Below are 27,500 nucleotides of genomic sequence, written 5' to 3'. Positions count from 1 at the left end.
ACTTTGTTACTCCGCCCGAAAATGTGGTGGGAGGGTCCAGAAGTGAAGTGTATCAGGACAGCGGCGAGTTGAGACGCGTCTTTGGGGAGACAAGGTGGAAAAGAGGACGCACGGTGGCTTCATGTTTTTGTCCTTCTTGGTGCAGGATAAACACGGATTTGTCGCCCTGTTTTTCTGCCAGCGTGTGTCGGCGGTGGGGTCTCGGTGGGTTAGAGGACTCCCGGACTGTTGATACCCGGTCAGACTGCCGTCCATCCAATGTGCGTACAGGGGCTGTTTTTCCTCACCGTCCTGTCTGGACTTGCAGCTTCAGGTGAGACCCCGGCTGAGTTTCTGAATAGTCTGAGTAAAAATTTTGATTTCATGTGGGCTGATCTTTAACACTTTACTTTTAACGCACTCATGGATCTGGTTTTTCAGGGACGCGTTGTTTCTGTGTTTTCCATGTCATACACAACCTTGATCTCCTATACAAACATTTAAAATGCATATTAGCAGACCTTTTCTCATCCCATCTCATTCCCATTCTAATAGTATGCACAATGTAATAGCAAAAAAAGTGAATATAAAGTTTATAATATATAATAAATTTATATAATAAAGTTTGCTTCACTATTATTATGAACTTTAAAGTTCCCAGTACAGTGACAGTGAAGGTCTTACGACATAACACGTATTGAATATAAAGTAAAAGGAGAAAAAAATCCCGTTAGTTTGACGATTAGTGAAAGTTTTGCAGGTCTACTCGAACCTCCATGTTTGCTCACCCGTCGTGCGTCATTGGGAAGCGGAGAAGACTTTCTCTGAACGCAACGAAGCAGCCACGTCTAACTATAGTGACCTTACAGTGGTTTAACATCACATCCTGGCCGAATTGTGTTTTGTTCTAGTGCAGCCTCGCCCTGTTACTGCTTTTTAATGTGCATCCTCGCTCGCGTTCCCAGAAACTGCGCAATGGCCTCGGTGGACACATTAATCCACCTGCTTCCTGAAGCACAGGGGGTCTGGATGCGTCGTTGGACTGGTTAGATACTGTACACCCCATGTAATTAAACGCTAATGGATCGTATCCGTTTTTAGAGCTGCCCTCATCTAAATGCTGCAGTGGCTAATAGAACATGTTTTAATATCATGAATTGGTGTATTAATGGAAGTCAATTGAGCAGACCTCACATTGTTTAACCTTGAAGTTATCCCTGTCCATCCCAGTTAAGTGGATCATATTGATCCAACGTGTCCATCCAACCGCACAAAACAACACTACAGTAGATTTTCCCTACAGTAGCAAGCTGCTCGTGTTTGCATGGAGCATGTGCCTGCGGTTCAGTCCTCACACAGTCACAAGCTGACACAGATAGAGCAGGGGAATAACTACATAGTACATGGACATAGAGGGAGAATCACATAACAACGCGTGGATTGAGAAAAGCATGTTGGAACTGATTACAGCTCAGCTGCATCTCACTTCTTGTGCCTGCTGCTATTTTCATTGCCTTTGGCTCTGTTGCGCTGGCAAAAAAAACGGCACGACGTGATTTGAAACAAGCCAGACAACTGCTTTCATCTCCATGAGACATATATGGAAGAAGAATAATTCGTATTCATTTTTCTGACTTCCTTTTTTTCTCTGCCATCAGGTAGAGAAATAAATCACATCAAAAGCTGGCATACAGTATTTACCCATCGGCCATCCCCAATTTTGACATGAATTGATCAAAGTAAACTTTCCTGTTCACTGCTTTCTGTATGAATCTATTTTAAGCACATATCACATACAGTAGACCAAAAAAGAATAATGGTTTCCTGCTTCTGCTGCAACAACTCTTGCAGGTAAATTCATCATTCCGTCTGTGTGTTTTGTAAAGTGTTTGGCAGGAGTTTGTAGAAATCCTATAAATTGCGAGTCATAATGGAATTTTTTTCTAGAACATATGTGATTATTATCAGGTTTGTGTGCGGTGATGCTGGATCAGAACGCACCTCTTACTGTTCGTGACTCAAGTAGGTGGAGCACACTCGACCACCACGAGAGGAAGAATAAAAGCATTCTCAACACTTTTACTGGTAAACACCTCCTTTTTGTTGGCTATTGGCCTATCAAATATTACTTTTTGTGACTTTTTGTGATTACTTTTTGTGAAGCCATAGCTGGGTTGGCTTATGTGGCTCCCACAGTAATATCGGTTATTGTTCCCCTGACTTGAGCCTGCAAAATCAGGCAAAAACATGGCTCCAAAGGAAATTAAATGTTTGCAACTGCTGAATGAGTAAATAATCAAGTCAAAATTGTTTCTATTTAAACTTACTGTGTAACGATCTCTCAGTGATGTAGTCACAACTTTTCTAAGCTTCAGAATTATAGTACGTTAAAAAAATATGCACGGTTGTTTCTGCTTTGTTGTTACGCAGATGGCACATTTTCAGTTATTCAAATTACCTTCACATATCAACACACAGTGAACCTGGGGCTTTTGGGCCCCCTGGTTGACTTGGGCTTATTCCAGCTGTGCCTCGAGGGTAATAAATGCGAATGGGCTAATTAGTGGATTAGTGGAATTACAGTCGAGTGAACTGATCTGCCATTTCCAGTAACTGATTCTTGTTTATCAGTTGAAATATTTATAATAACTCTTTTTTCATAGTAAATAGACAGATCCCACAGCTTCTCCTTTGTTCTAGACAGTTGTTGTGTTGTGAAACATTTGAGCAGTTTACATTTTAAACATAAGAGTGTTGGATTACACTTGGATTTCAAGCTGATGAAATTGCTGGCTGGCTAACGGCCAACAAAAAGGAGGCTACAAGCATTTTCTGAAAATGTTTCATCCCTTGGTCTTATCAACAGCTGTCATTTTTGCTGCTGCGCTTTACTTCCTCTAACATTTTTCTTTACAGCCAGAGGCATGAAATGGTCACAGGCTCACACCTGTCAACTGTTCTGATTCGCACACGTGTAAACAAATACTGCTGTCTACCGTGGCAGATTCACTGGTTGTTTAGGCTCAGGTGTAACTCCATTAGCCTCACAGTAGATGAACAGCTTCTTGTAAACTACTTTACTGGGATAAATTAATAGTCTCGCCTTCATGGTTTCTCTTAGCTTGCCACAATAAAAGGTAAATATAACAAAGCAAGGCTGTGGTTTGGCATATGTGCACTGTGTTGATACAGCTAGGAGGACGTCTGGGCTTTGTGTTGGGTTGCAGTTGCCTCATGGTGTGTGGACTTGACACGTCCATATTCAAGAACTCAACTGACAGGGATTAGGCTGCATCTGTGAGGCATTAGAGTGTAAATGGAAAGCACTCCTTGCGTGATGTTTAAATCATAAGACTGTGCACTGCTCCAAATGTAAACAGGAAGTTGCAATACATTTCTCACTGACTACAAAGTGTTCTTCAGGTTCATCTAAGGTGTAAGTGCTGTGCACATGCACACATCTGCATCAGTGCAGATGAAAATTCTGCATGTTTGGCAACATGGGCGCCTGTTTGTGTAGTCACATTCTTACATACTCTGTGTTGACGGGTCCCCTGTACTGAAAACTATTCAGAGTTGTGGTAAACAGGTGGGTCGTCAGTGAAAGAGACACTTCCAGCATATGGAATAAATCAACAGTTTACAAAAAATATCAGCAGGCCTTTTGTGAGTCATCTGATCTGCAGAGAGCCAAGAAAATCCATTATAAGCAGCTATTTGGTGAATCATTTCTGATCATATACAAAGGGGCTAGATGGGTGGTCCATTACTGGAAAGTTTCTACAGTGTGTGACATTGTCTTAATTTCCTTTTCTGTTGTTACTTGGCTTTTGTGTGCTCTCTGGTAGTTTTGTTCGCTATTTATTTGATACCAAACTCAGCTAATTTAAATGAATTAGAGTGTAATTCCTATGGAAGCCTTGCCTATATAGTGTAGCTAAAGTGGAGGAAAACTATACCTTAGCATACTTTTAGCCCTTTGCTTATTTGCACACTCCCATGATTCAATGGGAATAAAGTTAGAGGCTCAGAAGAAATACCTTTTCTTAAGAATTGTCAAATATAAAGCAGCTCAGGCCAATAAATCCCTAGTATAACTGTTATGGTTTTGTCTTTTACTTGCACAAGGGGAGCCCGGCGGGGTCTTAGTGATTAACACCTCACCCGAACTCAGCCAACCCCACCGGGCTCTTCCTTGTTCACACTATTTATTGGAAACAGATCAAAGCAGATTAGAGAGTTCAATGCAGAAAAACAACTCAAACAACAAAATGCAATTCATTACATAATGATAATATAGCATTGCATTGTTTCCTTGACCACTGGTCAACAAACTTTAAAGGTAAACTACAAAGGCAACCACCAAAGGCAAACTATCAAAGGCAAACTATGAAAGCTATATGGTGTCACTAATGACATCATCAGTACATAGACACATCACAAACATACATTACATAAACAATTACATTACACACAGGCAAACATTACATTTAATGTTCGAAACAATTACTAAATTACTTTGAACAAACGCTAACAATAACACTCAATCTAGTGTCTCATAATAAAAAATAGGTGGTGTTTCTGTTTTGTACCAGTCAAATGGCACACACAGGCTTTCTGTTTTAGTCTAAAGTCTCAGTAGCTCTCAGTAGTCACAGTGGGACTGAATTTAAACCAAACATACAGTTGTTGTAGCTGTGTAACTGAATAAGCGAGACCAAGCCTGTCTTTACATGGTTGGCTTGTCCGTTCAACAGAAGCCTGTGGGGCTGTGGGTCAGATTGATCAAAGCGTATACATTTAAACCCCCCCTCCCCACCAGGAGTTTCTAATCCCGGACAGAAGTTGTTGAGTCAGCTGGGAGGCGGGAGTTGGAAAGGTTTGATGGATTAAACTCTTATTCTTACCATCTACCCGTTTCCTCTACACATCACTTCCTGATCTATTACAGTTGGCCTGCAGGAAGCAGGAGAAGGGAGAGATAAGCAGTGGATGAAAGTGTTCACAAAAAGACTGATGCTTGGTCTTTGTTTGGAAAAAGAATAGTAAAGCAAGTATATTTCAATATCAAAGCAGTCAGTCAGATATTCACATAAAGAAATGTCTTCCTTTAATTTCCTTAAAATCGAGTGCAGTTCCCAGTACCCGGTCTCTGTTTGATAGATTTGACACTTTTACAGTTTTATTTGGACTGACACGAGCACGGATAGTTGTCATGGATGAAAGAAAACAACGCCACCTGCAGAAAGTCCAAATCCTTCAGAAGAATCATTGTCCACTCTGTTTGACTGGCAAGTGATCTGTGTCTTAATGTGTTGTCAAAAATATCATTTTGTGCCATAACACAAAATTTGAACAAAAGGGATGAAATTAAGTCTGAACACTGAACAAACGTACATGAAAATAAATCTTTGGTCACGTACTTGTTAATAACATTGAATGATGTGAAACCTGTCCAGAGAAAATACACAGCTCAGTATGTCACAAACAGTGTATCTCAGTGGTTCCCTCCAGTTACACCACTCATCGTCTCCTTCGTCCTCCTGCTCTGTGAACACACTTGTTACCTGAACCTGCTATTCCCAGCCCTGCATGAAAGACAGGCCTTGTTTAAAAAAAAAAAACAGAGACAACTAACCTGGCATTGTGAAACCTTCTACAAAGGACAGAAGAGGACCTTTGTGAGTCACTGAGCTCTCTGTGTTTGGCCCAGTCTTAAGTGTTTCCTCCAAAACTGAAATAACAGACTCAGGTTTCCTCTGGTGGTCCCTTTGTTCCTGAGACATAATGAAGAAAGTAAACGCACAAACACAAACCTTCTAGGAAATAATGTAATGAAACCAATTTCCTGATTCTGAGAGTTGGCCAACCACTTGATTTCTCTTGCAGCCTCCACTCCGCTCTTTCTTAAAGTTTAAGAATACTTTACATCCTCTTTGCAGAACTACAGTGCACACAGGAAACCCCTCTTAAACCATGATAAGTGTGTGGTAGTAGCCCAGTGTGTCCTCGTGTATCATGATTTACTACCTGATCATAGATATAGTACTTCTCACTAAAAACATCTCCCTCTTCCTTCCATTTTGCGGTTTACAGTGTATCAGTCAGTGCAATGAAAAGTTTGGATTGTGCACCAAGTCAGGCATGGCTGCATCAATCTGTGGATTATTTTTAACATATTCAATTAATAATATTTTGAATACCAGAGAATGTTTGCTGAGCAGATATGACCAGAATGCAATAAACCAAGCAGAGGCATGCTTGAACTGGAAAAGACTTCCCGAATGGCTGAAACTTCTTTTTGAAAATGATGCCCTTGGTAACTGTTACTAAGTAGAATAAATAAATATGAGGACACAGCTCGGTATGTTAGTTTTTCTGGTGGCAGAATACGTCAACTAGCTCAGTGGAAAGTTTTTATATCATCCAAGGAGGAAGCATATTCGTTCTCTAAACAGACTTCATCGGACACTGTACACTTTGATTTATCTAACTAGATAACAAATACAGGCTAATATTTACACCCCTTTCCCCTGCAGCCGTTGTCCAGTCACCGCTTGGCACACAAGGCCTCTCAGGCTTTGGGTTTCACCACATCTTGGAGCTGTGTGCATGGAGCTTAGTAACAGACACGGGTGGAGTCTTAAGTTTGTAGGGTAGTGTATTTACAGAACTCAAACCAAAGAAACAAAAGTGTTGGAATAGATTACACAGGGTATTTCCCTGTTTTCACATATGCTGCTAACAAGCCCAGTGTTTAATCAAATACAATCTAGTTTGTCTCTGCCTTCTGCAGATCAGATGACAGAAAAGCCTACTCTGTTTCTTTTGGAAACAGCTGATTTATTCCTGGAGCTGGTTCTCTCATTGGAAGACTGAACACAGTATGACTTTAGTTACTGAAAAAGATGTTAGTCTATTTTCCATGTCAGTCAGTGTAATGGCTTTTTACCTGGGACATGTATAATCCTGTAGAATAATCCAGTGACATCAGACATTTAAACGGTACTTATTTAACATTTATTTGATTTCTTTTCAGATATAGCTGATTTTTTTTTTTTTCATTTCTTATGCATACTGTATCTGGAAGTTGTGTGACATGGGATTGTGCATCACACCTGCCTACGCACTATGAGAAATAGTATGTCAAAACTGTCATAACATAATTTAATTTTTTCTCTGCATCTTTGGAAGGCATTTATATAATCTTGAGACAACTGACAAGTGCAAACAATGTAATCACTGAAATGGGCTTGGTTTAACCATTTTACAATGAATAAAAGTATTGGCCCTCTTTTGCTTCATATAGCCAGCTGAATGAGTGACGTTTACTGTTGGAAGAAAATAAAATGCAATAACGTTGTAATAATGTATTTTATTGTATTATATTGTTCACACTGAAAAATATTATGTACTAATGTCAGCATAAAGAAAATATGTGTGCATGTGTGGACGATTTTTGATTTTTTTCCCTCCCATATCGACTTTAACAGGTTGAGGGTTAAGACTTTGTTTTAGGGTCAAGGTTAGCATACAAAATGGAGTTATGGTTATGGATAATTATTATGTGAATAAGTATCCTCACAAATATAGAATGACGGACAGAACTGCGAGTCCCGTGAAAGATGCCAAACCAAACAAATACACATAGACACATAGTGACACACACTTTTAGTTTTGTAAGATACGATACTGACCTGAAGGTAAGCAGGATGTGATAAAGTCTTCGTACAATTGTTTCCAATTTACGAACTCAGGCAGCAAATCAGTCAGTCAATGTCTGCACTAACTGAAACATAATCAGGATAAATTCATATATTGGTCTCCATTCCAGTGCTGCTCCCTTCAGTGGGGTACATAGCTCCATCTTAATAAGCCATAAAAGCTTTGTCTCTGGATGCTGGGTGTGGTTGGCACTGGCCAGACAGGATGTCCAGACATAAACAAGTGAGCGTCTTAGACTGTGCGCTGACATGAGTAGAAGAATGGACAGTAAAACAAGCAAACACACAAGTAGAAGTATCGTATCTCCTTCTTATTCCACATAGTTTGGGCTATTACAGCCTCCAATGATGTAGAAAAATAAATTTTTCATCATATTGTCATGCTCTAGCTCTATCCATTCACTTCTTACTCATTCATCTACTTAAACCATTCTGTTCTTTTTCATCACTTATGCTCAGTCTTTCATTTCTGCTTATTTATCTCTCTTGTCTAATTGAATACCATTCTGCACTCTTAACGTCTTCACTCATGTAACGGCGCGCATCCTCCCCACCAATTAGTGCCTGCTAATGACGATTAAAGAGTGATCATGTACTTTTAGCTTCTGGGACAAATTACTGTAGTAATTGAGGCACTGTACATAGCCCCAACTGTTATGTCTCTCTGCTAATATCCATTTTGTCTTCAAAAAGCCCTAATTAACCTTAATTTATAATCAGCTCAGCAAGTGTCAAAGGACAGCGTATTCGAAAGCGTTTTATTTTTTTGTTGTTCAAAGATTAGCAACGCCTATTTAAATTCATGTGCTGCAAATAGATCGATTCAGGGAAGAAATTCTGTGTTTTGGCCTGGAGGACCTGCTTTTCTTTCCTTATATGAAGCATGATGAATCATTTTAGCATGAGCTTTTAAATAATTTGGTAGATGAGAAGAGGCATTGCATTCTGTTAATCAGATAATCTTCCAAATTTATAGGTGTGTATTGATGCTGATTTACGAGTAGAGAATGTCGCTGTGGAGATGTGACTCTTCTATTCTGCATATAATCACAACTTTGCTACAGTCTTTCCACACCTGTGCTGGCGGCTCTGAGAGGCTGTACTTTGGTGCAGCAGCCTAAATGCAAATGTTCCTGCAAAACAGCTCATATTGACAATGCCACTGTGCTGATGTTTAGCACGTATAATGTTTATAATGTCCCCTGTCTGTAGAATTCTAGCATTTGGCAGTTAGTGTAACTCATGTCGAGTAAGCAAACATTTAACCCCTTTTAATAGTTTCAGAGATCCGATCTTTTAATTACTGGCCAAGTGCTGTGGGGGTGTCAGTAAAAATGCAGTGACCAATCTCATCTGGATGCCACTGAATAGAGGCACCGCCTACTTATAGTAGGACTGGCTAACAACCTGCACCTGCAGGTGGTGATTTGACTATACTATCTCACTCTGAAGTGTTTTCTCTCAAACATAGACACGTGCAAGTTAACTTTGACCTGGACTGATCATACCTTGGGACCATAGGAAAAGTACCCTCTAAGGTGCACTTACTGTAGGGCAAATATAAGTACAGTACGTGCACTCTTAGGTGCCCTTACAGGACGGTAAAGATGAGAGACTGCCCTCTAAGGAGCCATTGCAGTAGAGTAAAGCATGGATTCATTTATTATTAATTATCAGCAGTCTTACATAAAGACTGCACGTTAACAGCCAGGAATGTCATTGATTTTGCAAGTATTTGGTTATAAACTGAAGTATAGTGGTCATAACATTTCACTCACAGCCAAATATGTCAACTGTGGTTGACCAATATAAATTTTTCTTTGCTGATGCTAAACTTTTGAGAGCAGAGATGCAGATGGCTAATACATAAAGCAGCTGTTTGTTTTTGTTTTTACTTTATTTTCATGAGATAAAATACAACAATATAGCAAAAGCAAATTAAAACACAAATCTGCTGAACCTAAATCAAAATATTATAATTAAATTATTTGAAATTTTAAAAGTGAGCATTATCTCAATTTACACTACACTCTGAACTCCACTTATAATTTGAGAAGAGATGGGTACACTTTGTCTAAGGCAACGCCATTCAACTACCATTCTATACTGTACACACGCGCACACACACACACTGAGTGAACTGCAGGTCTGTAGCGATAAAGCCAGCGATGATGCTATCTGCTTAATGAATACCCTAACCACAGGCAGTTTAATCCACTAACCTCAGAGCTTCTGCTGTCAAGTAAACAGGGATGAGAGAAAGGTGGGAGAGGATGCTATTTCTTTGAAGTCCATCCATCAGAGGAAATTATTTCAGTGCAAAGTTTGAATATTTTTATTTATACAAGCAAAAATATTTGCCAGCTGACATTGCTGCATATTTAAATGGTTTTAACATCATTTTTCAACATCACTTTAGAAGCAATTTATAGATACAAGTACTTGGTTTATTTTACTGGTAATACTGGTGCAGATACTGTATGTCCCAAATTAAGCATGACCTGCAAACAGTGCATTGAAAAAAAATTATCAGTGCAGCATAGTGACACATTTTTTTCCCATGCAAAGAAAATACCATTTATAGTCCGAAACAAGTCTTAAAAGATGGTCATTTCTTGCCAAGTATACTCTGTCTATATTGCTCACCTGCAAGCATAATGTTTTATCAGGGTCATTTAAAACACGTTAGGCTGTTAGAACACTGTCAGTGCCCAGCAGTGAGAAAGAAGCCTGTGTGTGCTGTGCAGCATGCGCCCACAGGAAACTCTTTCCTGCCTCACCTGGCTTCAGAGGCCAGGTCCCCACTGACATCTTCCCATGGCTTCTGTGATTTTAATGCAGGGGTAACAACATGGCTCAACTTGCCTTCTTCCATGTAGGTTTTGTCCCTTTCTATTCCTTAAACCCTATATTGCCAATTTGTCAAAACCACTTTAAGTTACTTAAGGAAACTTGAAATAGCAAAATAGAGAGGAATCCACCTGCTGTAACAACTTTTTTAAAATAACAGCTAGAGATTATTTCTGGTCATGTTTTATCAGACTATACTTAAATAATACTGAAGCATACTAAGGTGACTGAGTCACAGAAAGCTCTTCTGTCAGAAGCTCTTCTGACTCAAGTGTCACTGCTAGCCAAAGCTCTCATCAAGTGTTTAGCCTGTTTTTTCACCCGAGTCCTCATATGGAGTGTGCTAATGAGATTAGGACAAGTCTTATGGTGGCTGCTAGTTTTGCAAGCGAGCATGTGCGCATTACTTAGAAAATATAGATTTATATAGAACTCACTATAAATATCTCAGGAGGTTTGCAATAGGCAGCCGGCACATAAATCTCCACAAAGACTTACAGTCGCATACCCACTGGTGTTCTTTAGTGGACGTTTGGTTCCACCTCTGTAAGTAAAGGTAAAATGAGATCTTGAGGAGAGTGCGTTTGGCTCATTCCTGATGTAACTGTAATTCTGTAATTCCTGATGTAGCCTAAGAGTTAAGCATTAATTTTGGCAGTGCAAGCATTTTTTTACATATAATTGTCCAGTGTGTGTGTGTGTGTGTATCAGCATTAAATCCATTTTGGGGAGCTCCATCCATCAGAGCCAAATCGCTGCCAATCCCTCTCCCCTCTTGCAATCTATTCATTTTCCATCTAATAGGTCTACACAGTGTAAAGATTGATAGAGTCCACATCCATAAAATATAGAGAGCACTCTTAATTTTGGCCTTGTCTCAGCTGCAGTGTAGCTGAAGTGGCTATTACTCAAAAGTGTTACAGATTTGGCCTAATGATCTGAAACTACTTTGCATTTTCAGGATGTAATGAAGCAAGTGTTTAAACTTACTGTTCACTTACCGATTGCAAATCTAATTAATCGTATTTAGTTTAATTTCAGGCAGTCAGTCTGATTTTCATTTGTGTAATACAGTTGTATGTAATACAGTTAAAGTGACAAGTCAGTATTTTCTTGCTTGGAGCAGTTCTGTGTAGGCAGAGCTAAGGTCACTGGGTACATTGTGTGTGCACAATATAGGGATGTGGATTTAAACTGCATTGAGCTGTATTTTTGTGTATGCATCTGATTATTGATGTGCACTGTATGCTTTGTATTCTGCTGTTGAATTGAAGTCTAATGCTGTGCCATATGTTTATATGTTGCAGCCGTACTGCAGGTCAGCGGGATGCGCATATATACACCAGGCGTTTTAGAGGCAGTCAATGGGACGGATGTTCGTCTGAAGTGCACCTTTCAGAGTAGCCATCCTATTAATGCAGACGCCGTCACCATCTCTTGGAGCTTCAGACCCCTCATACCAGGCCCAGAGGAGTCGGTGAGTGTGTGTATGTTTGAGAGAAAGTGAGATAAAACCTCCCTCACTGTGTCAGGGTGCATCCACCCCCTCAGCCAACTCAGAGAGGAGTTGGTGAGTCATCAGGCTCCCAGTGGAGCCTCCAAGACAGCCTGTGTTTGTGTTTGTGATTATTGAGAATAGAGTGAAATAGATGCAGCAGGTCTGAGTTTACAGTATGTCTTTTCTTCATTTCTCTGTAAGAATGAAACCCTTCGACTACAGATTAATTTTGGCATGATTTCCTACATGTTACAATCCATCTATCCAATCTCATCGCTACTGCAATACTCTTCAATTCCACTTGTAGGTGTTCCATTACCAGCAGCGACCATATCTTCCTACAGATGGCTCTTTTAGGAAGCGTGTTGTGTGGGCTGGTGACATCATGGGCCGTGACGCATCCATCACAATTCGACAGGTCAAGTTCACCTACAATGGCACTTATACCTGCCAGGTCAAGAATCCGCCAGATGTCCACGGCACGGTTGGAACGATTAAACTACGTGTTGTCGCTACTGGTTAGCAGATTGATTTTCAGACAAGACATACACTCACAGATCATGGATAATGTCTGTGTCCCTGAAAACATCCAGATTACATTGTTTGATTTACAGTAGAGCTAAATAAGGGGCACAGTGCACAGTGTGTTAGATTGTTGTTTGGTGGGATATGTATTTTATATTCTAGGGTTCAAACATACTGTATTGTATTTGGAAGGTATACAAACAAACAAAGTCTTATTTTTTTGAACAGTAGTTAAAAATGAGGTTGCTACCATACAGAACAGGTACAACCTATGCAGTGACTTTTGTTTTTGACATACAGTATTATTTAGATATTTAACTCTATCCCTCCTACTTGATCTGGCCATCTAGCAGAAGATTTGAAGATTCTTATGATTCTTATAAAATATTTATACAGGCAACACCTTAAACTGATGTCTAAAAATTTAAAACAGCTGACCTCAACATAGATACTAATGCACAATTTTCTCTGAGGAGTGATAGATACTTGTTTTGTGAATTAATTTTCTTTCTCACCTACAGCCTCATTCTCCGAGCTACTTCTTCTAGCACTGGGCATTGGGGGTGGTATTGCTGCGGTGGTCGTTCTCCTCATAATCATCGTGTCCTGCAGGCGGTGCAAGAGGAGGAGACAGAGACAGCTGGAAGAGAACGAAGAGGCTCCCCGCAAAGACAGAAAAGACCCCACTGTGTGGTAGGAGCAAGAGGAAGGAGGGGCAGACGCTCTCTATCTGACACTGGGGATCAGGGCGTGTGTTGCTCCTTTCTGGGGGGCTCTTTTCCTGTGGGATGCCTCCCTGCCTCCTCCTTGTCCAACCACAGCCTTTGGATCTCCAAACTGGACCAGTTTATGGACAGCTGTCAATGAGCAGAAACAAATTGAGAATGTGCCTTTGAATAACAGCTGTAGATACAGAACTTCAGACAGGTGCCGATAAGCCTTTAGGATGGATCACCATGTGCTTTTCATTTCTGGAGCGAGAAACAGCTGTTTTATCTGTTCATCTTTTCCTGTTCGGCTAAACAGGCTCCCAAACAGACTTCCTGTTTAGAGTAAATGTTTGAGATGTAGAGGTAGAACAATGGTGTATTCCTGTTGTTTACTTTTCTTTCGACCCCCAACACAGCAAAACAGTACAGACCGTGTTTGATATATTGTTTCAAATAACAATCAAACAATTGAAAAGTGGAACAATGAATGAGCAGTTTTGTAGATTGTATTGATTTTTTTATAGAAAACATTGCAACACCCTGTGTAAAACTGTTATTTCAGTGCCTGTATGTATCTGGTCAACAGTTTGGATACCAGTGTTTCTCTTTTATTCACTACTGAAGTGCTGGTGTTGTATTAATTTGGAAGTCTCTGAGGTCTAAGATAATCAAGGTGCCATCAAATAATCAAAATCAATAATCAAACGATGAGCACTTATTGGAACATGACAAAGTCACACTTTAGTAAAACTTTTACCAGCACAGAAATAAACACAGTATCTAGCCTAAGGTTCATATGTAATGGTCTGTTTTAAATTGTGAGGTGTTTTGTCAAAGACGTGATTTTTCCGGGCATTTGGACTTCTCTGTCTCTCTCTTGGGTTACAGATCTCTGTGTAATTGGTTTCTGTCAAAAATGTGTTGCGATAACTTATGCACCAAAGCCAGGCCTTTCAGGGAGAAGCTGACAACTGTGCTGTCGTCTTGGTTGTTCAGATTTATTCAGACTTCATCCTGAATCTGTCATTGAAAAACCTGTCAAGGGAAGGAAAGAATTTTATCCAGGGCACAGATTTTGACCCACCCTTTGTTCTCAACTTGGGATGGCTTAATCCTGTGTGACGCTAACCCTTTGTCGCTGCTTGTGTGTGACTTACACACATACATAAAAAATGTATGAATGTATCATGCATGGATGCTTTTCTGTTTTTATTGCTTTTTCCACCTCCTGATGCACATCTTCTCCTCTGTATGTGTACATTTTTCCAAGCAACCCAACGAGGGTGGTACACACCTGTACCTGAGTTGTCCAGAGGAATGGGGCTCTGGAGCCAAATGACGATGGTGGTCACTCTGACTGAGGAGATTGGGACAGACAGACAAAAATATGCTACATGAAGCTAGCCAGGGAGCTTACTGGAGGAATGCCTAGATGGCACTTATGAATTTAGGATCCATGGTTCTGCTGAATAGAGGCTAGACAAAGACAGCACTGCATCTGCTGCTGCACGGAGAAACAAGCAATGCTCTTAAAAAAGAATATAGAAAGAAAGATCATTCTGTTTCAAAGTCTCCAAATTGGAACAAAGAGATTGAACACGAACATCAGGGCAAACCAAAACAAAATAGGAAGTATTGTAACGTTACTTTTGACAAGTCCAGAGACAGGGTGTTGTAGTAGTTTGTTCAATAACTGTACACTCTTCTAGACGTAGATCTTGTGTAAGTATAGAAAGTCAATATCAGAATCAACAGACAATTGATTACACAGAAAATATTGGCATGTACTGTAAGTAGTCAGAGTGAGGAAGTTGTTTGCTGCCATGATGATTTTACATTTTTCTAAACATGTTTCTTGATGTGGACCTAATGTGAAATGAAATCTGTGGCATTTCCTAAATATCATTAATCTCATTGTGCTCTCTAGTCTCTAAGGCGAGTTACCTTTCCTAAAGTCCGTGAGGATGTTTTAAAGAGGTTTTATCCTTCACATGTAGACTGTGGGGCTTTACAATATGTCACAGCTTACTTGGATAAAAAAGCACAAATGTAAGGTTTCTGTCATCTACAGATGATATACTTGATCCTCATGCGCACGCGTGTCCTTGGTGTCCTGTGGGATTACAAACTGAGATCTGAAAACCCTTTGCAAAATGTCCTTGAGGAGCCTGTTCCTCTGTGTTCCTGCCAATGCGTCACCTCTACAAATCATTGTAATAACTTTGTTTTTTCCATGTGTTTTTATATTACTAAGCAACGTCTCTAAAGATATTTCTTTTTTCCATTTTTTTAGTATCGACAAGAAGTTTTATTTCGATAAGGTTTTTGAAAATGTCACTACATTTGTTTGTAATTGAGATTATATAAATTTGTGTTTAAGAGATTTTATAATAATTTTTTTTTATTAATCTTTTACCACATTGTGTGTAAAATAAATTTCAGCACAAATCTCCCACTGACCTGGGCAGACACTGGTTGACCCATGTAATTGATAAGTAACACACACAACTTGGCCAGATTTGGTAGAATTCATTTATTATATGTAAGAGAAAAATCTTGTCATCCAGGATTTATTTAGCATAATAATCTTTAATGCATTTGTTGGGTTCTAACAACCACAACAGCGCTGATTACTCCTGGAAATACAGTTCAACAACAGTGAAATAACAAAACGAGTCGACTTTTGTCTTTTACTTAATCTAGGGGAGCCCGGCGGGGTCTTAGTGACACTAGTGACACTTCACCCGAACTCAGCCAACTCCACCGGGCTCTTCCTTGTTCACACTATTATTGGAAAATAGAGATCAAAGCAGATAGAGTTCAATGCAGAAAAACAACTCCTTATAAGTATAGGCCAATGAAAATGCAATTCATCACATAATGATAATATAGCGTTGCATTGTTTCCTTGACCACTGGTCAACAGACTTTAAAGGTAAACTACAAAGGCAACCACCAAAGGCAATCTATCAAAGCTATATGGCGTCACTAATGACATCATCAGTACATAGACACATCACAAACATACGTTACATTACACACACAGGCAAACATTACATTTAATGTTGGAAACAATTATTAAATTACTTTGAACAAACCCTAACAGCATTATGTCCAGATGTCGGTTCATGATGTGACTGTAGACAAGAGGTATTTGTTTCCTTGCAGATCCCTGCCTCTGACAGCAGTCGGGGGGTTGCTTATTTAGCAAACGAGATTGTCCATGGCTACAACTATGTTAATCTTAAATTTGTGTGTGTGTGTGCAGCCTGTTTGTATTGATCAAAGTGTATTCCTCTGGGTGCAGCTTAGTTACTGACAGACCTAAATTGTGTGTGTTTGTGTGTGTACATTGGTTGACTAACACTAAAAAGAAGTAAAGGGTGTGTGAGAGGGAGAGATTTAAAAAAAAAACACATTTAGTTGTAGAGAATAGCTAGTGTTGAGCTGATAAAGCAACAGTGTGGGTGTAGAAATTAGCATGTATAGGGGCTTAGTTCAGAAGCAGCTGACACATACTGTAATACTCTACAGAAATCATTTGTAGATGTGACTAAGATTATTCTACAACATCTTAAAAATGAACAGAGCTTTCTTCAGCTACAGCATCTAAAAAATAGAAACCGACAATGTCCAGCACTCGTAACAGCACCCTGAATGGGGCAGAATGCAGAGTGACACACAGCACACTTTGCATTTTGAGCGAGGAAAGCAAACACAAAAAGAGTTGAGTTCAGTGAGTTGTCTGTTCGTTGCTGGCTGCCAATCGGCACTCTGGGAAATGTAGGAAATGAGAATTAAAAGAAAAAAACAAAATTTAAATAGTGCTACTGATGCACAGTGAGGATTTCTGGTGCTTGAAAAACAAAGAGAAACTAAATTATTATGATGAAACCAGAACACAGCTTCACACTGAGGTATTCACAAATATTCCATGTTCATGAGTCATTAAATAAGGCGTTCCCTGCCACAGTATGCTCAATACTATAAACTTCTCTGAAACTTTAACAAAGTCGAGTGGTCTTTGTGTAATAGGAGACCTCAACAGCCTTTGTATCTGTCTCTCTCAACCTCTCTCAACTTGTTTTCTATTTTGCTTCATCCCTGCCTTTAATTCAGTCTGCATTCCACACCTAGGCAAGAGCTGTACCCGGCACAGTAAGGTGATGAAGCACGAAATTCCTTCATGCATACTCATACCCTCACTCACCCGTGCATAAACATAGGCTTCGCGAAGCAGGTTGCAGAAACAGGAATCGGTTCACTGGTCTGTTTTATACCACTGAATGGTAGACTGTGATTAATATTGACAAATGTAGTTCCCTCACACACATGCACATAAACCTAAACACACGGATTAGTAAACTTTACATTTACTTATTCATTATAAGATGCAAAGTCATGTGTCTCAGTTTATGTAACGTCTCAGCTAATGAGTAATGCTGCTGTGCTTGTTTGCCACCACGGTCACTCTGTCTGTGCAACCTTTAAAATACATGGAGTGAACTTTGGAAGTGTAGCAACTTTTCAACATGCATTCAGTGCCTATGAACAGAGGGAAAGGTTGAAAGACTCTCACGACTTTGGTTAAAGGATAATGGTTACATCCATCTGGCTCCAGCAATTTAAATAACCTTTATTAGTCTGTTAAAGTGTTGATAACAGAAGAACGGGTCTCTTGTCGCCCTGCGTTGCCAGAAAGCCAGTTGGTGAGGACAACTTTCATTGTGACTGAGGATATTTCAGCTGTAACTGAGACCCAAGCTACTGTAGCTGAACAGAGAGCCCCTGTATTCACAAACACAATGTAATAGTGTGTGTATTTTTCAGGCACACAGACAAGAGGCATACGATGTTATCTTCTAGCCTTGATTATATTAAAGCCGATCATATATGATGATTATTGCAATACAATACTTACAAATATAAATTGTGAATGCTCCCAGGGATGGCAAGTCCCTGTACTCAGCATATCTTCTTAAAAGGAAGTGGTATCCCTGGCTCAGTGTTGGGAACTGTTACATAATATTTTTAACAGACACGATGCAAACACTGTACTTGTGAATGAATGGAATAGAAGTCGTTGTCTCACTCAACACATCCTCATCTCAAATTTGCAATGGTGATTTAAAATAACAAAGTGCATCAGCTCTGTGCATTATTGTTGCATTAATGGCTGGATTTATATTAAATGGTAAAAATGAGCCCAAGCATTTCCCTCAAACTCTTTAATTCTTACAATACTCCAAATCACTTTGTACAGTGAAAATAGCTGTTTAGCTGTTTAGATTACGTTGGGAATTTTTTGCTTAGAACTCTTTTCCCTCTTCTAATAGCACCTTGATGTTATGTATTTAACAGCCCACAAAATATATAGTTATATAGAGCAGACTGTACTTCTTTTAAAAAAAAAAACAGAATCAGATTATGGCATGAAGGTGATACACAATCTATTTCACAAAGCAAGGCCCAGAGTAATAGACAATGTTGCTCTCATTCAATATCTTCTGAAGTGTCATGAGCTGAAATGATGCTATGCAACAATACAGCAGCTTCTCTGCTGTCAGAAAGACAGAAACGCTCCTGGCAGACCAGATGGATGTAAGGATGCAACTGACAATTCAGACTAACTAAAGACATAAATAAACTTCCAAATGACTCTGTATTAACATACAGCAGGGAAAGAAACACCACGTCAAACTGAAAAATAAATACCTTCTTCATTGGAGATGATTACAACAGTAAAGGCAGGAAACTGGGGACAGGGACAGTGGAGTAATATGTCTAGAAATAGCAGGGGAATCCCACTGGGGTATCCATGGCTTTATAATAATACAGCCTGGGGAGATAAAGGAAGGACTGGGCCTCAGGCCTCAGGCCTCCAGGCAGAGAGGTCACACGAGGAGAGGCAGATGGGAGAAGAGGGAGATGGGAGAAGAGGATGTATTCTATTTCCCATGATTTTATTTTGGCTACACAGCATGTATAAAAGGTGAGTGTCAACACCAATGCTGTGCTTATTAGCTGGAAATGAAACTTTCAAGATAAACAATAGCTCGAGAGAACTCAGCAGTGAGAGCAGAGGAGAGGGCATGTTTACATCTTACAACACGTTGTATTAAAACACTATTTTTATAGCATTTGAGATTTCATTTAACTATATCAAAACGTTGCAACTGTGGGGTCTGTAGCCTAGTATAGGTTATAATGTTTTTTTTTTAGTAATTTATTAACAAATTGTTATTATGAATACTACGACCTATTTACGTTTTAGCTTGTATTGGAGTGTTTCGCCTGCGTGTCTCCTTCAAGCTCGAATGTGATAGGCTGTGCCGTTCCACTTCCTGGTGCACCTGTTTGTCAGGTAGTAAACCCACAGCCCGTAAGCGGAACAGGGCGAAACACTGAATCATGACTAAATAGACTATGTGCAGCATTTTTCCGAAACCTTGACGAAACTTGTCCGTTGTCATTTTTTCTTTTCTTTTTTTTTTTTAATCGTCACACGGCAGAAGCCGTTGTTCCATCTTAAAATGAGTGAACGTGGGAGCCCCGCCGTGTCGCTGCTGTGTTGGTTCGTTTGTTTGGGTGAGTAAACAGGGCCGGAGCTCGACTTTCATGTTGCGACAGAGAGGAACTGCTAAACTGTCCTAGTTAGTAGCCACTGCGACTAACAGCAGTCAGGGTTTTCTTCGTTGATAATATCGAAATACTGTATTTATTGATAGTTTGACTCGTCCACCTCGTCGCAGGCGCTTTAATTTTCCAGGATACTAGTTAGAAAAGCCTGGTGTCTGGTTTTAGGTCTAATTTTTGGTGGAAACAAAGAGCCAATACTGACGTGTAATGACAATATGCATAGTGAGATCTATCTATGACATATTTCAGATTTTCCTTAACCAATGGTTTCACTTTTAACCAGCGAGTCAAAGCAGTCACTATTGCTGCCACTGTGGACACCGAGACAGACCATAATAATCCCAGGCCAACGTAAATAGCCAGGCCCCAGAGGGCTTTTGACAACTGGTATGCAGAAAGTTAAGAGCCCTGTTTTTTTGCCAAGTTTATTACAAACATGGCTCTGAGCTGTGGGCAGTCTGCCTTTCCCTAAAAGCATGGATTTCAAAAGTGTATTTGAAATAGATGTGAGTGTGAGCCATGGGCTGTGTCTGCCAGGAAGTCTAACTGAGTCACAATAGGGCAGCTAAGAAGTACAGTATGATACTGTCTTCTTCCGGACTTTTAGTCTGCTTTTTTTTTTTTTTTTTTTTTTTTTACTCGTTTAATGCCCAGACATCTTGTCCAGACATAACAGGTGTCGACAAGTCCACTGATGAGCTGCCAACTTTCCCATCCCACTGCTAATTATGCGATTGTCAGCATGTGCCTTTTTTAAGTTCAAGCTTTCAAGGCTTCACTACTGGAAAATAAAAAAATTATACTTTGTAGATGATCTCATGATATTTCTAAGTCTGTCCTGATGATGGCTGTTGGGTCCTTTGGCTTTGAAGTCAATAAACATGCTTTTATTTATGCCTGGAAACAGTGCATCATCCAAATGCCGTCAGGTTTTAGTCCTCTTATCCGCTTGTCACTGCGCATGGCAATGTCCGACTGAAATCTTGTGCATGGCCCCAAAAGGATCGATCTTGTTGGTTTAGAGAGATTGTGAATTTTCTTTTAGTCTAGGAGGTTGATTTTAAGTAAGGCATCTCAACAACTGTTGAAGGACCTTTTATTAGTGCTGACTGGGCATCTTTCATCTAGCCCTACGCAATAAGCTCAAAAGTTCATTTTCTGGTCTATGATGAATGAGTGATACACACAAATAATACTTGTATCTGCTCGATCTGTACATTTGTTTGGATAGCAAGTGTCTGCATGGTAAAACACTAAGCGAAGATGGTGCACGTGATAAATATTAGTGTGTACATGTAAACTCCGCTGTGTGGTTGTTTACAGGTCAAACTCAATTCAGTTTTCTCCTGGATATCTGATATGTAAGTGTTTGAACTCTGGTTGACATATAGGGACTGAGAAATAAACTTTGGTGAATGACTCTCTTTTGCCAATATACAGTCCATATATACAGTCTAACAAGCTCTTTTAAAAAAATCGAGAGATGTAGCGACATGGTTTTATCTGCACCTGACAGACAGATGTGTCACAAGTTTGTCAAACACAGCAAGTGAGGCTTCTGGGAAATGTATATTAGAGTGTCACTCTATCCAATGTCTTCCAGGAGGAATTTGCTGTGCTGACATTTTTATGGCGCGGTGGTGTGGGCACATTTGTAGATACCATCAGTTTTTTATTTGCCATTTTTCTTATAGTAAGTGTTGTAAGTGTCACTCACAACATATCCTCCTCTCTCTCTGTTTTCACTCCCTCTTCTTATTCTTTCTGAACACCTCAACATGTAAATCTGCTCATATCACACTTCTTCTTTTTCTGCTTTCATCCTGGGCTTATGTCACTTTGATCTTTTTTTTTGTTTTCTTTTCTATCATTTCAGCCCCTTCCTTAGTCTTCTCAATCACAGTGAATACTCCAGCAGAGCTCCATGCATCTAAGGGGGATGTTGTCACGTTGTCCTGCACTTTCTCTTCCAAGGATAGGCCGACCAGTAAGATGACTGTCGACTGGTCGTACAGGCCTCAGAGTGGAGGTCCACCACAGACAGTGAGTGTACAATTATCATAGTTAAAGGCTGTGTTACATACACTGTTGCAACAATTCTTCAAATTATGTCTTACTTGAAGCTGCAATCCAAATAAATTTTTAACATGCTCTCTCTGGGCTTATATTTGTGAGGAATTTACTTTTCCCAACCCAGTTAAGGTCAAGAAGAACTCCAAAATGCCACTTTAAAAAAACATTTTCAAGACTACCAAGCAACAGTTAAAATGATCATTGTTATTAATGTTGTATATTGTGGATGGAATTCATTCTTTCTGTTTAACAGATTGTGTTATATCACAGGAATGTGACTTCCTTTGGCCACTCTGTACAAGGATGACGTGTTTGAATATTTAACTACTTAATTTGCATTTGTAACCAGCCTTGTTTTTCTTATATATGAATATGTAGATTTGCGACAGAAACACTTGCCCTGAATCAAACTTTGGTCATTTTGAATGTAGATACTGTAATGTTTAAACCTACAGTATTTTCGGTTTATCATTACAACTGTAATAATAATCTCCAGATTTTAGCCAGTCACCTTCCAGCTCTCTGAGACTTCCCCGGAAAAACCCACCTGGTCACTTGCCTGAATTCCCTTTCCTCTGTGGTAGGATTGTGGTCTTGTTTGAAATACATTCAGATGTATCCATCTCAGTCCACAACTGCACTAAATCCTCTATATCCTCACACTCAGAATTCAGTTTCAGTGACCAATCCACTCAAAATCCACCACATAATTTAAGCAGCTCCATTTGTATGTGAAGATAGCCACTCAGTGTGGTTCTATGTAATTCCATTTGAGACATACGGATCCATACTGTGGTAGTTGCAACACTATATGCTATAATTTCCTAAAGGAGCACTCAGAGTTAAGTGAAGGCTAATGTTTTGTGGTTTTGATGATATGGGGGGCTGTTGGTTTTGTTGTTAAGATATAGTTGTGTCCGTGTGTGGTCATAAAAATGGCTTGGTCCATGTTACTATATGTCAGCATGGTGTTAGTCTGTATTTGAATGTGTGTCAATGACCGCATAGCGTAGTATTGGCATATAAAGTTGTACAGGTATTATTAAAAAATGTCGGTCAGCTGCTACTCAAGGAAAAGCCAGACCAGTGTCAGTGTTTCCTCCATCCCAACCTACCTACAGTAGTTTGATCTTTTTGTTACACATAAATAATTAGTGGCACTTTCCTTATACAACCCAAAGATGGAACCAAGTTTTTGATTTCTGCTTCTGAGTCTTCATTTACTTTCCATCCAATTTCATTAGTAGTTTGGCTGGTTTATTGGACTGTGTGTCCCGGCTCGTATATCACAACGGGGAAAGCCATGAATAAGCATGTGAAAAGCTTCATCAGAAAACATAATTTTGCTGCCAAAGCTTTAGTGTCAATCTGAATTGCTGCAGTGCTCCAGTGGCTTACATAATTACCTCAGTCCTGATGAGAATTAATTTTGTAGATTGGAGAAGAGAGGCTGGTTGTTCAATCAAATGCCAGTGGAAGCTGATGGTAATTGGAGGTTTTGGCAGTTGAATTCTGCTGAATAATGCTAATACTAAATCTGTTATGATGATCTCAACCTTTAGACACAGTTTGCCAAGTCAGTGAAATCGTTTGTCCAAAGGGCTATTTGTAGGATACGTTCCCAGAGTTGAAAACAATGCCATATTGTTGGCTGCACTGCAGCAAAATCTTCTGAGTTTAAAAGGACCTTTGGGTATAATGTTTGGTTCCAGACTCTTTTTGTAGTCTTCGACTTCAGGCTGCTCTCATGCAGGTTTATCTCTGCCAACTCTTCTAAAAAAAATCAGCCCAGTCTAAGTAAAAGTGCAGAGAAATGACTATTTAGATCTCTGCCAATCGTACAGGCCTCCTAGGGAAATGAAGCCGATACACACAGTTGTAAAACCATAAAGTTGTATCAGCACCAGTGATTGTACAGGTGTTGTAAAATGTTATTTTATTGCCAAGCCGTAAATAGTCATCATCGTTGACATTGTCTTTAATGTGTACACATTTAGGCAGTAAATATACTATGATCGCATGAGGCACATGTTTATGATTACATGGCCCTTATTCATTAGGATGGAAATATTGTTTCAGGGCTGCTCACAAGCATATTTCAGTTTTTGTCAAGCACATTTTTAAACTTAAGATTCAGGACATGCTGCATTGCCTTGTTGTCATACTGCAAACAGTGTTTATATTTGAAAATAAGATGGAAATCTCCATAACCAAAACAAATGTTATACATATTTCCCTTTTTCCACTTATTTGTATGAAAAATTTAGTATTGTCTGTTTGTTTTTTTATTATAATTTTATATTTTGTATTGGCTCAAAATGTTTCTTTAATTTCCCAATCATGATCAGTTTGTTTAGTTGTTGTGGAACAAAGGTTAAGGAGCACGAGGTCTGATATATACTGTAAGCTAGTAATTTTTTTATACCCTAAAGTACAGTAGCTTTGTGCCTTTTTTTTAAAAGAATACATCAGGTCTAGCATAGAAAGAGTTGCATAAATTAGTCAGATGCAGAACCATCCATTTTAGAAGAAATCAATAAGCTCCTTCTGCTCTGCTTTGAATACAGATAAAGGCCATGCACCTCTGATCTTCTATTGCACAAAATCTAAAAGCCTCTTGATATATTTAGCTTTGTGATTCTTATCTCCCAAATCAGTAGAGATTGAAAGTCTCTAATTGCTGGTGACTAATCGGAGAAAACTTTTAAAAACGTAAAAATGCAAACTCTCTACTCTTAGTTTACTCGGTGGGTAGTTTTTCCACATACCCCCATCTCCACCCACACAAACAACACACTCATACTCCGGATGTTGTGCTTTGGAGAGGCCGAGGTCAACTTCATGTGGGAGTAATGAAGAGATGCAGTTTGTTGATGATGTAAACTAAAAATTTTATTTTGTGTTTGAGACACCTGTAAATTCTCTGCACACTTCCTTTTGCCTGTTGCTCAGTCAGATTTCTAATCATATTTCTTTTGCCGAGCACAGAGCCTTCTTAACTCGGCTGTTGACAGCGTTGCCAAAAGAAAATGTCCCACCATCTGTCCCCACCACCTGTTGTTTCAGACACTTTCCCTTAAGTAGAAAAATTATAACTTCGATTTAGTAGTTAGTATGTTCTCCTTGAACAAGGAATCTGACCATTAATTCAAATGTATTTTAAATAATCGCTTGATCTTATCAAACATAGACGTGTGGGAGGAGCCTGTGGATGAGAAATCGGTGCGTCAGTAGTTGTCAGTTACTAAGGCCATGCATTTTGTGTGTTTGTGTGTGTGTTTAGTTTTTTCTCCAAATAGCATAACATTTGAACCCACCCATCAGTTTTCTAGAAATAAATTATTTTTCTTTTTTTCCCCTGCAGTTTTTCCACTTCTCCTCACAGACGTTTCCTCCACCTGACGGTCAGTTCATGGGTCGTATCCGGTGGCTGGGAAGCCCAGCGCGTGGGGATGTGTCCATCTCTCTGATTAATGCAACGTTGAATGATAATGGGACATATACGTGTGCAGTCAGAAACCCTCCTGATGTCCATGGGTCGCCGACTTCACACATTCGGCTTACTGTCACACCAAAGAGTAAGGCGGCCCACATGGTTTTATTTTCTCATTACAGTATGCACAGTACATAATTAATTGACCCACGACCTCTTCAAACAGTGCTCCTTGAACCCTTACACTATTCAAAACGCCTACTTCTCAATGTTGAATCATACTTAACTTCTAAAACATATACAGTGTCATACTCCTAAATGCTGCTTCTGATCTCTCCTCAGATTTTCTCTCAACTAATTGTGTGTATATGCAAAGTCAGGGCTGAGAGTAAAAAGCGTAAAATTCCACTGCCAGCCAAAGAGCAGACTAATCCAGACATCTCTTTAGTGATTGTGTAAGCTTGTCCTGACTCATATTTGCCTGAGTAATTATTAAGGTTTAACTTGTACTTTGTACAAACACAAATGATAGAATTAATGTGAGAAGATTGGTATTTCTGGGAATGCATACTGAGTCCAGCCAGAAATCTGTGACATAACAGGCACATCTCCCCAGGTGTAATTACTGTACAAGATCATTTTTTCTATGTTGAACTAAGCTAACTGGCAGCTGGCTCCAGCCACATATACAAATAGTATACACTACAGATGTAAGAAGGGTGCCAGCTGTTTTCACCTAATTCATGTTAAAATATGTTGCTCAACTAGGTTATTTTTTTTATTCATTATATCATTCATGCTGTCCTGTATTTTCACTACTGTTAAAGTTGGTAGTGAGTGAATATTTAATGGCATCATTCACAGTGTGTCTATCTGGCCATGAACACCTTGTTAATGTTTGTCTAATGACCTCACATTCGTTTTTCTCCAGGGCCCAGCATTCGCTTCTCTGATGTTGCGGTTCTAATTGCCTTCATCCTCCTCCCCTCTGCTATTGTCACCCTCATTCTGATTGGACGGATGCTCTGTCCCAAGAAACAGTACAGCGAATCAAAGGGCTACAGATCACCTATAGAGGTCACAGAGGGGTGAGTAGATCTATTCTGGCATCACTGCTGTGGTACTTTTGGGGGTTGTGGTTGTCATTGTAGGCAAGACATGCTTGATAGCTGATTTGTCGAAGGTTAGAGAGGAATTTAAGTTTGAGTTAATGATTTAGATTTCAACGGCTTCTGCTTGCTAAAAAAAAAAAAATTATTACTATATATCTAGTTTTTACTGCACGAAACCAAAACTATGACGTGGCCAGCAATTAGATGAGAATAATAATTAAATAAAAAATAAGATATGTTTTTATGTTTTGGTTTATGTACAGAGCATACAAGATACATTGTGTTAACTATGGAGTTTAGAGGTGATGGATCTGATTTTGTGACCTGTGACCTGTTCAAACACCTCTAGCTATTTAAATTACCTCCTGTTTCCTATCGTTATGCTAAGATAAGCTAACCAGCTCCTGGCTCTAGGCCCACATTAAACAGACAGGTGGAATTATTTTTCCCACCTGAATCTCAGAGAGAAAAGTGAGGATTTGAATATATGGGAATAAAACATATTTTATGGTGATAATTATATTAAACCATTATACTAAATTTGGTATAAATAAGTATTAAAAAAACAATCAACAGTAATGAGCGTTGGTATGAAAAAAAAATTCATGAAATGTTCAAGTGATGTTTTCCTCTTTCAAGCTTGTTTGAGGCATGCATATATTGTGTCAAAATGTAAAAGCAGGCTTTTTATGGTACTGTTGAGGGCATTATTGTCATTATTGACCATTATTCGTCTCCACTTGCTTTTATCAGCGAGGAATATGGGATCCATCCACCGCGGGCTCAAGTACAAAAGGCCACATGCTGTAACCTGTATCTGATGGTACTGTACAGAATGTTTCATTACAGCACAATGTCTTCCAACCCATAAATAAGTTAATTAGAAATAACTGCCAGATCCTTTTCACATGTTTAATTTTACATGCACTCTATGGCTGACAACAGGACTCAAGGGTTT

The 27,500-nt window shown here is 39.4% G+C and overlaps 2 protein-coding genes across 3 annotated transcripts in view; both read left to right on the top strand.

Annotated features, from left to right (window-relative positions):
- Positions 1-28: 28 nt before the first annotated feature.
- LOC137128749 (myelin protein zero-like protein 2) lies at positions 29-15,741 on the top strand. 2 transcript variants are annotated; one of them, XM_067507232.1, is made up of 4 exons: positions 29-313; positions 11,861-12,030; positions 12,359-12,569; positions 13,098-15,741. In XM_067507232.1, exons 1-4 carry the CDS (start codon positions 259-261, stop codon positions 13,271-13,273), a joined length of 612 nt encoding a protein of 203 aa, XP_067363333.1. In that variant the 5' UTR covers positions 29-258; the 3' UTR covers positions 13,274-15,741. The 2 variants fall into 2 exon arrangements, with proteins under 2 accessions (XP_067363333.1, XP_067363332.1); XM_067507231.1 differs by lacking the exon at positions 29-313 and adding an exon at positions 1,910-2,064.
- Positions 15,742-19,619: 3,878 nt separating this feature from the next.
- The window catches only part of mpzl3 (myelin protein zero-like 3), an 8,309-nt gene continuing 428 nt past the window's right edge, over positions 19,620-27,500 (top strand). The window contains exons 1-5 of the mRNA XM_067507230.1: positions 19,620-19,873; positions 21,801-21,967; positions 25,362-25,575; positions 26,362-26,518; positions 27,296-27,365. Coding sequence (XP_067363331.1) covers positions 19,819-19,873; positions 21,801-21,967; positions 25,362-25,575; positions 26,362-26,518; positions 27,296-27,365 — 663 coding nt within the window. The 5' untranslated portion in view covers positions 19,620-19,818. The remainder of the gene's footprint in view (positions 19,874-21,800; positions 21,968-25,361; positions 25,576-26,361; positions 26,519-27,295; positions 27,366-27,500) is intronic.

The sequence above is a fragment of the Channa argus genome, chromosome 6, assembly GCF_033026475.1.
Source record: "Channa argus isolate prfri chromosome 6, Channa argus male v1.0, whole genome shotgun sequence".
NCBI classification, from domain to species: domain Eukaryota; kingdom Metazoa; phylum Chordata; class Actinopteri; order Anabantiformes; family Channidae; genus Channa; species Channa argus.
Note: the sequence above shows the minus strand (reverse complement) of the source record. Positions and strands in the feature narration are given on the sequence as shown.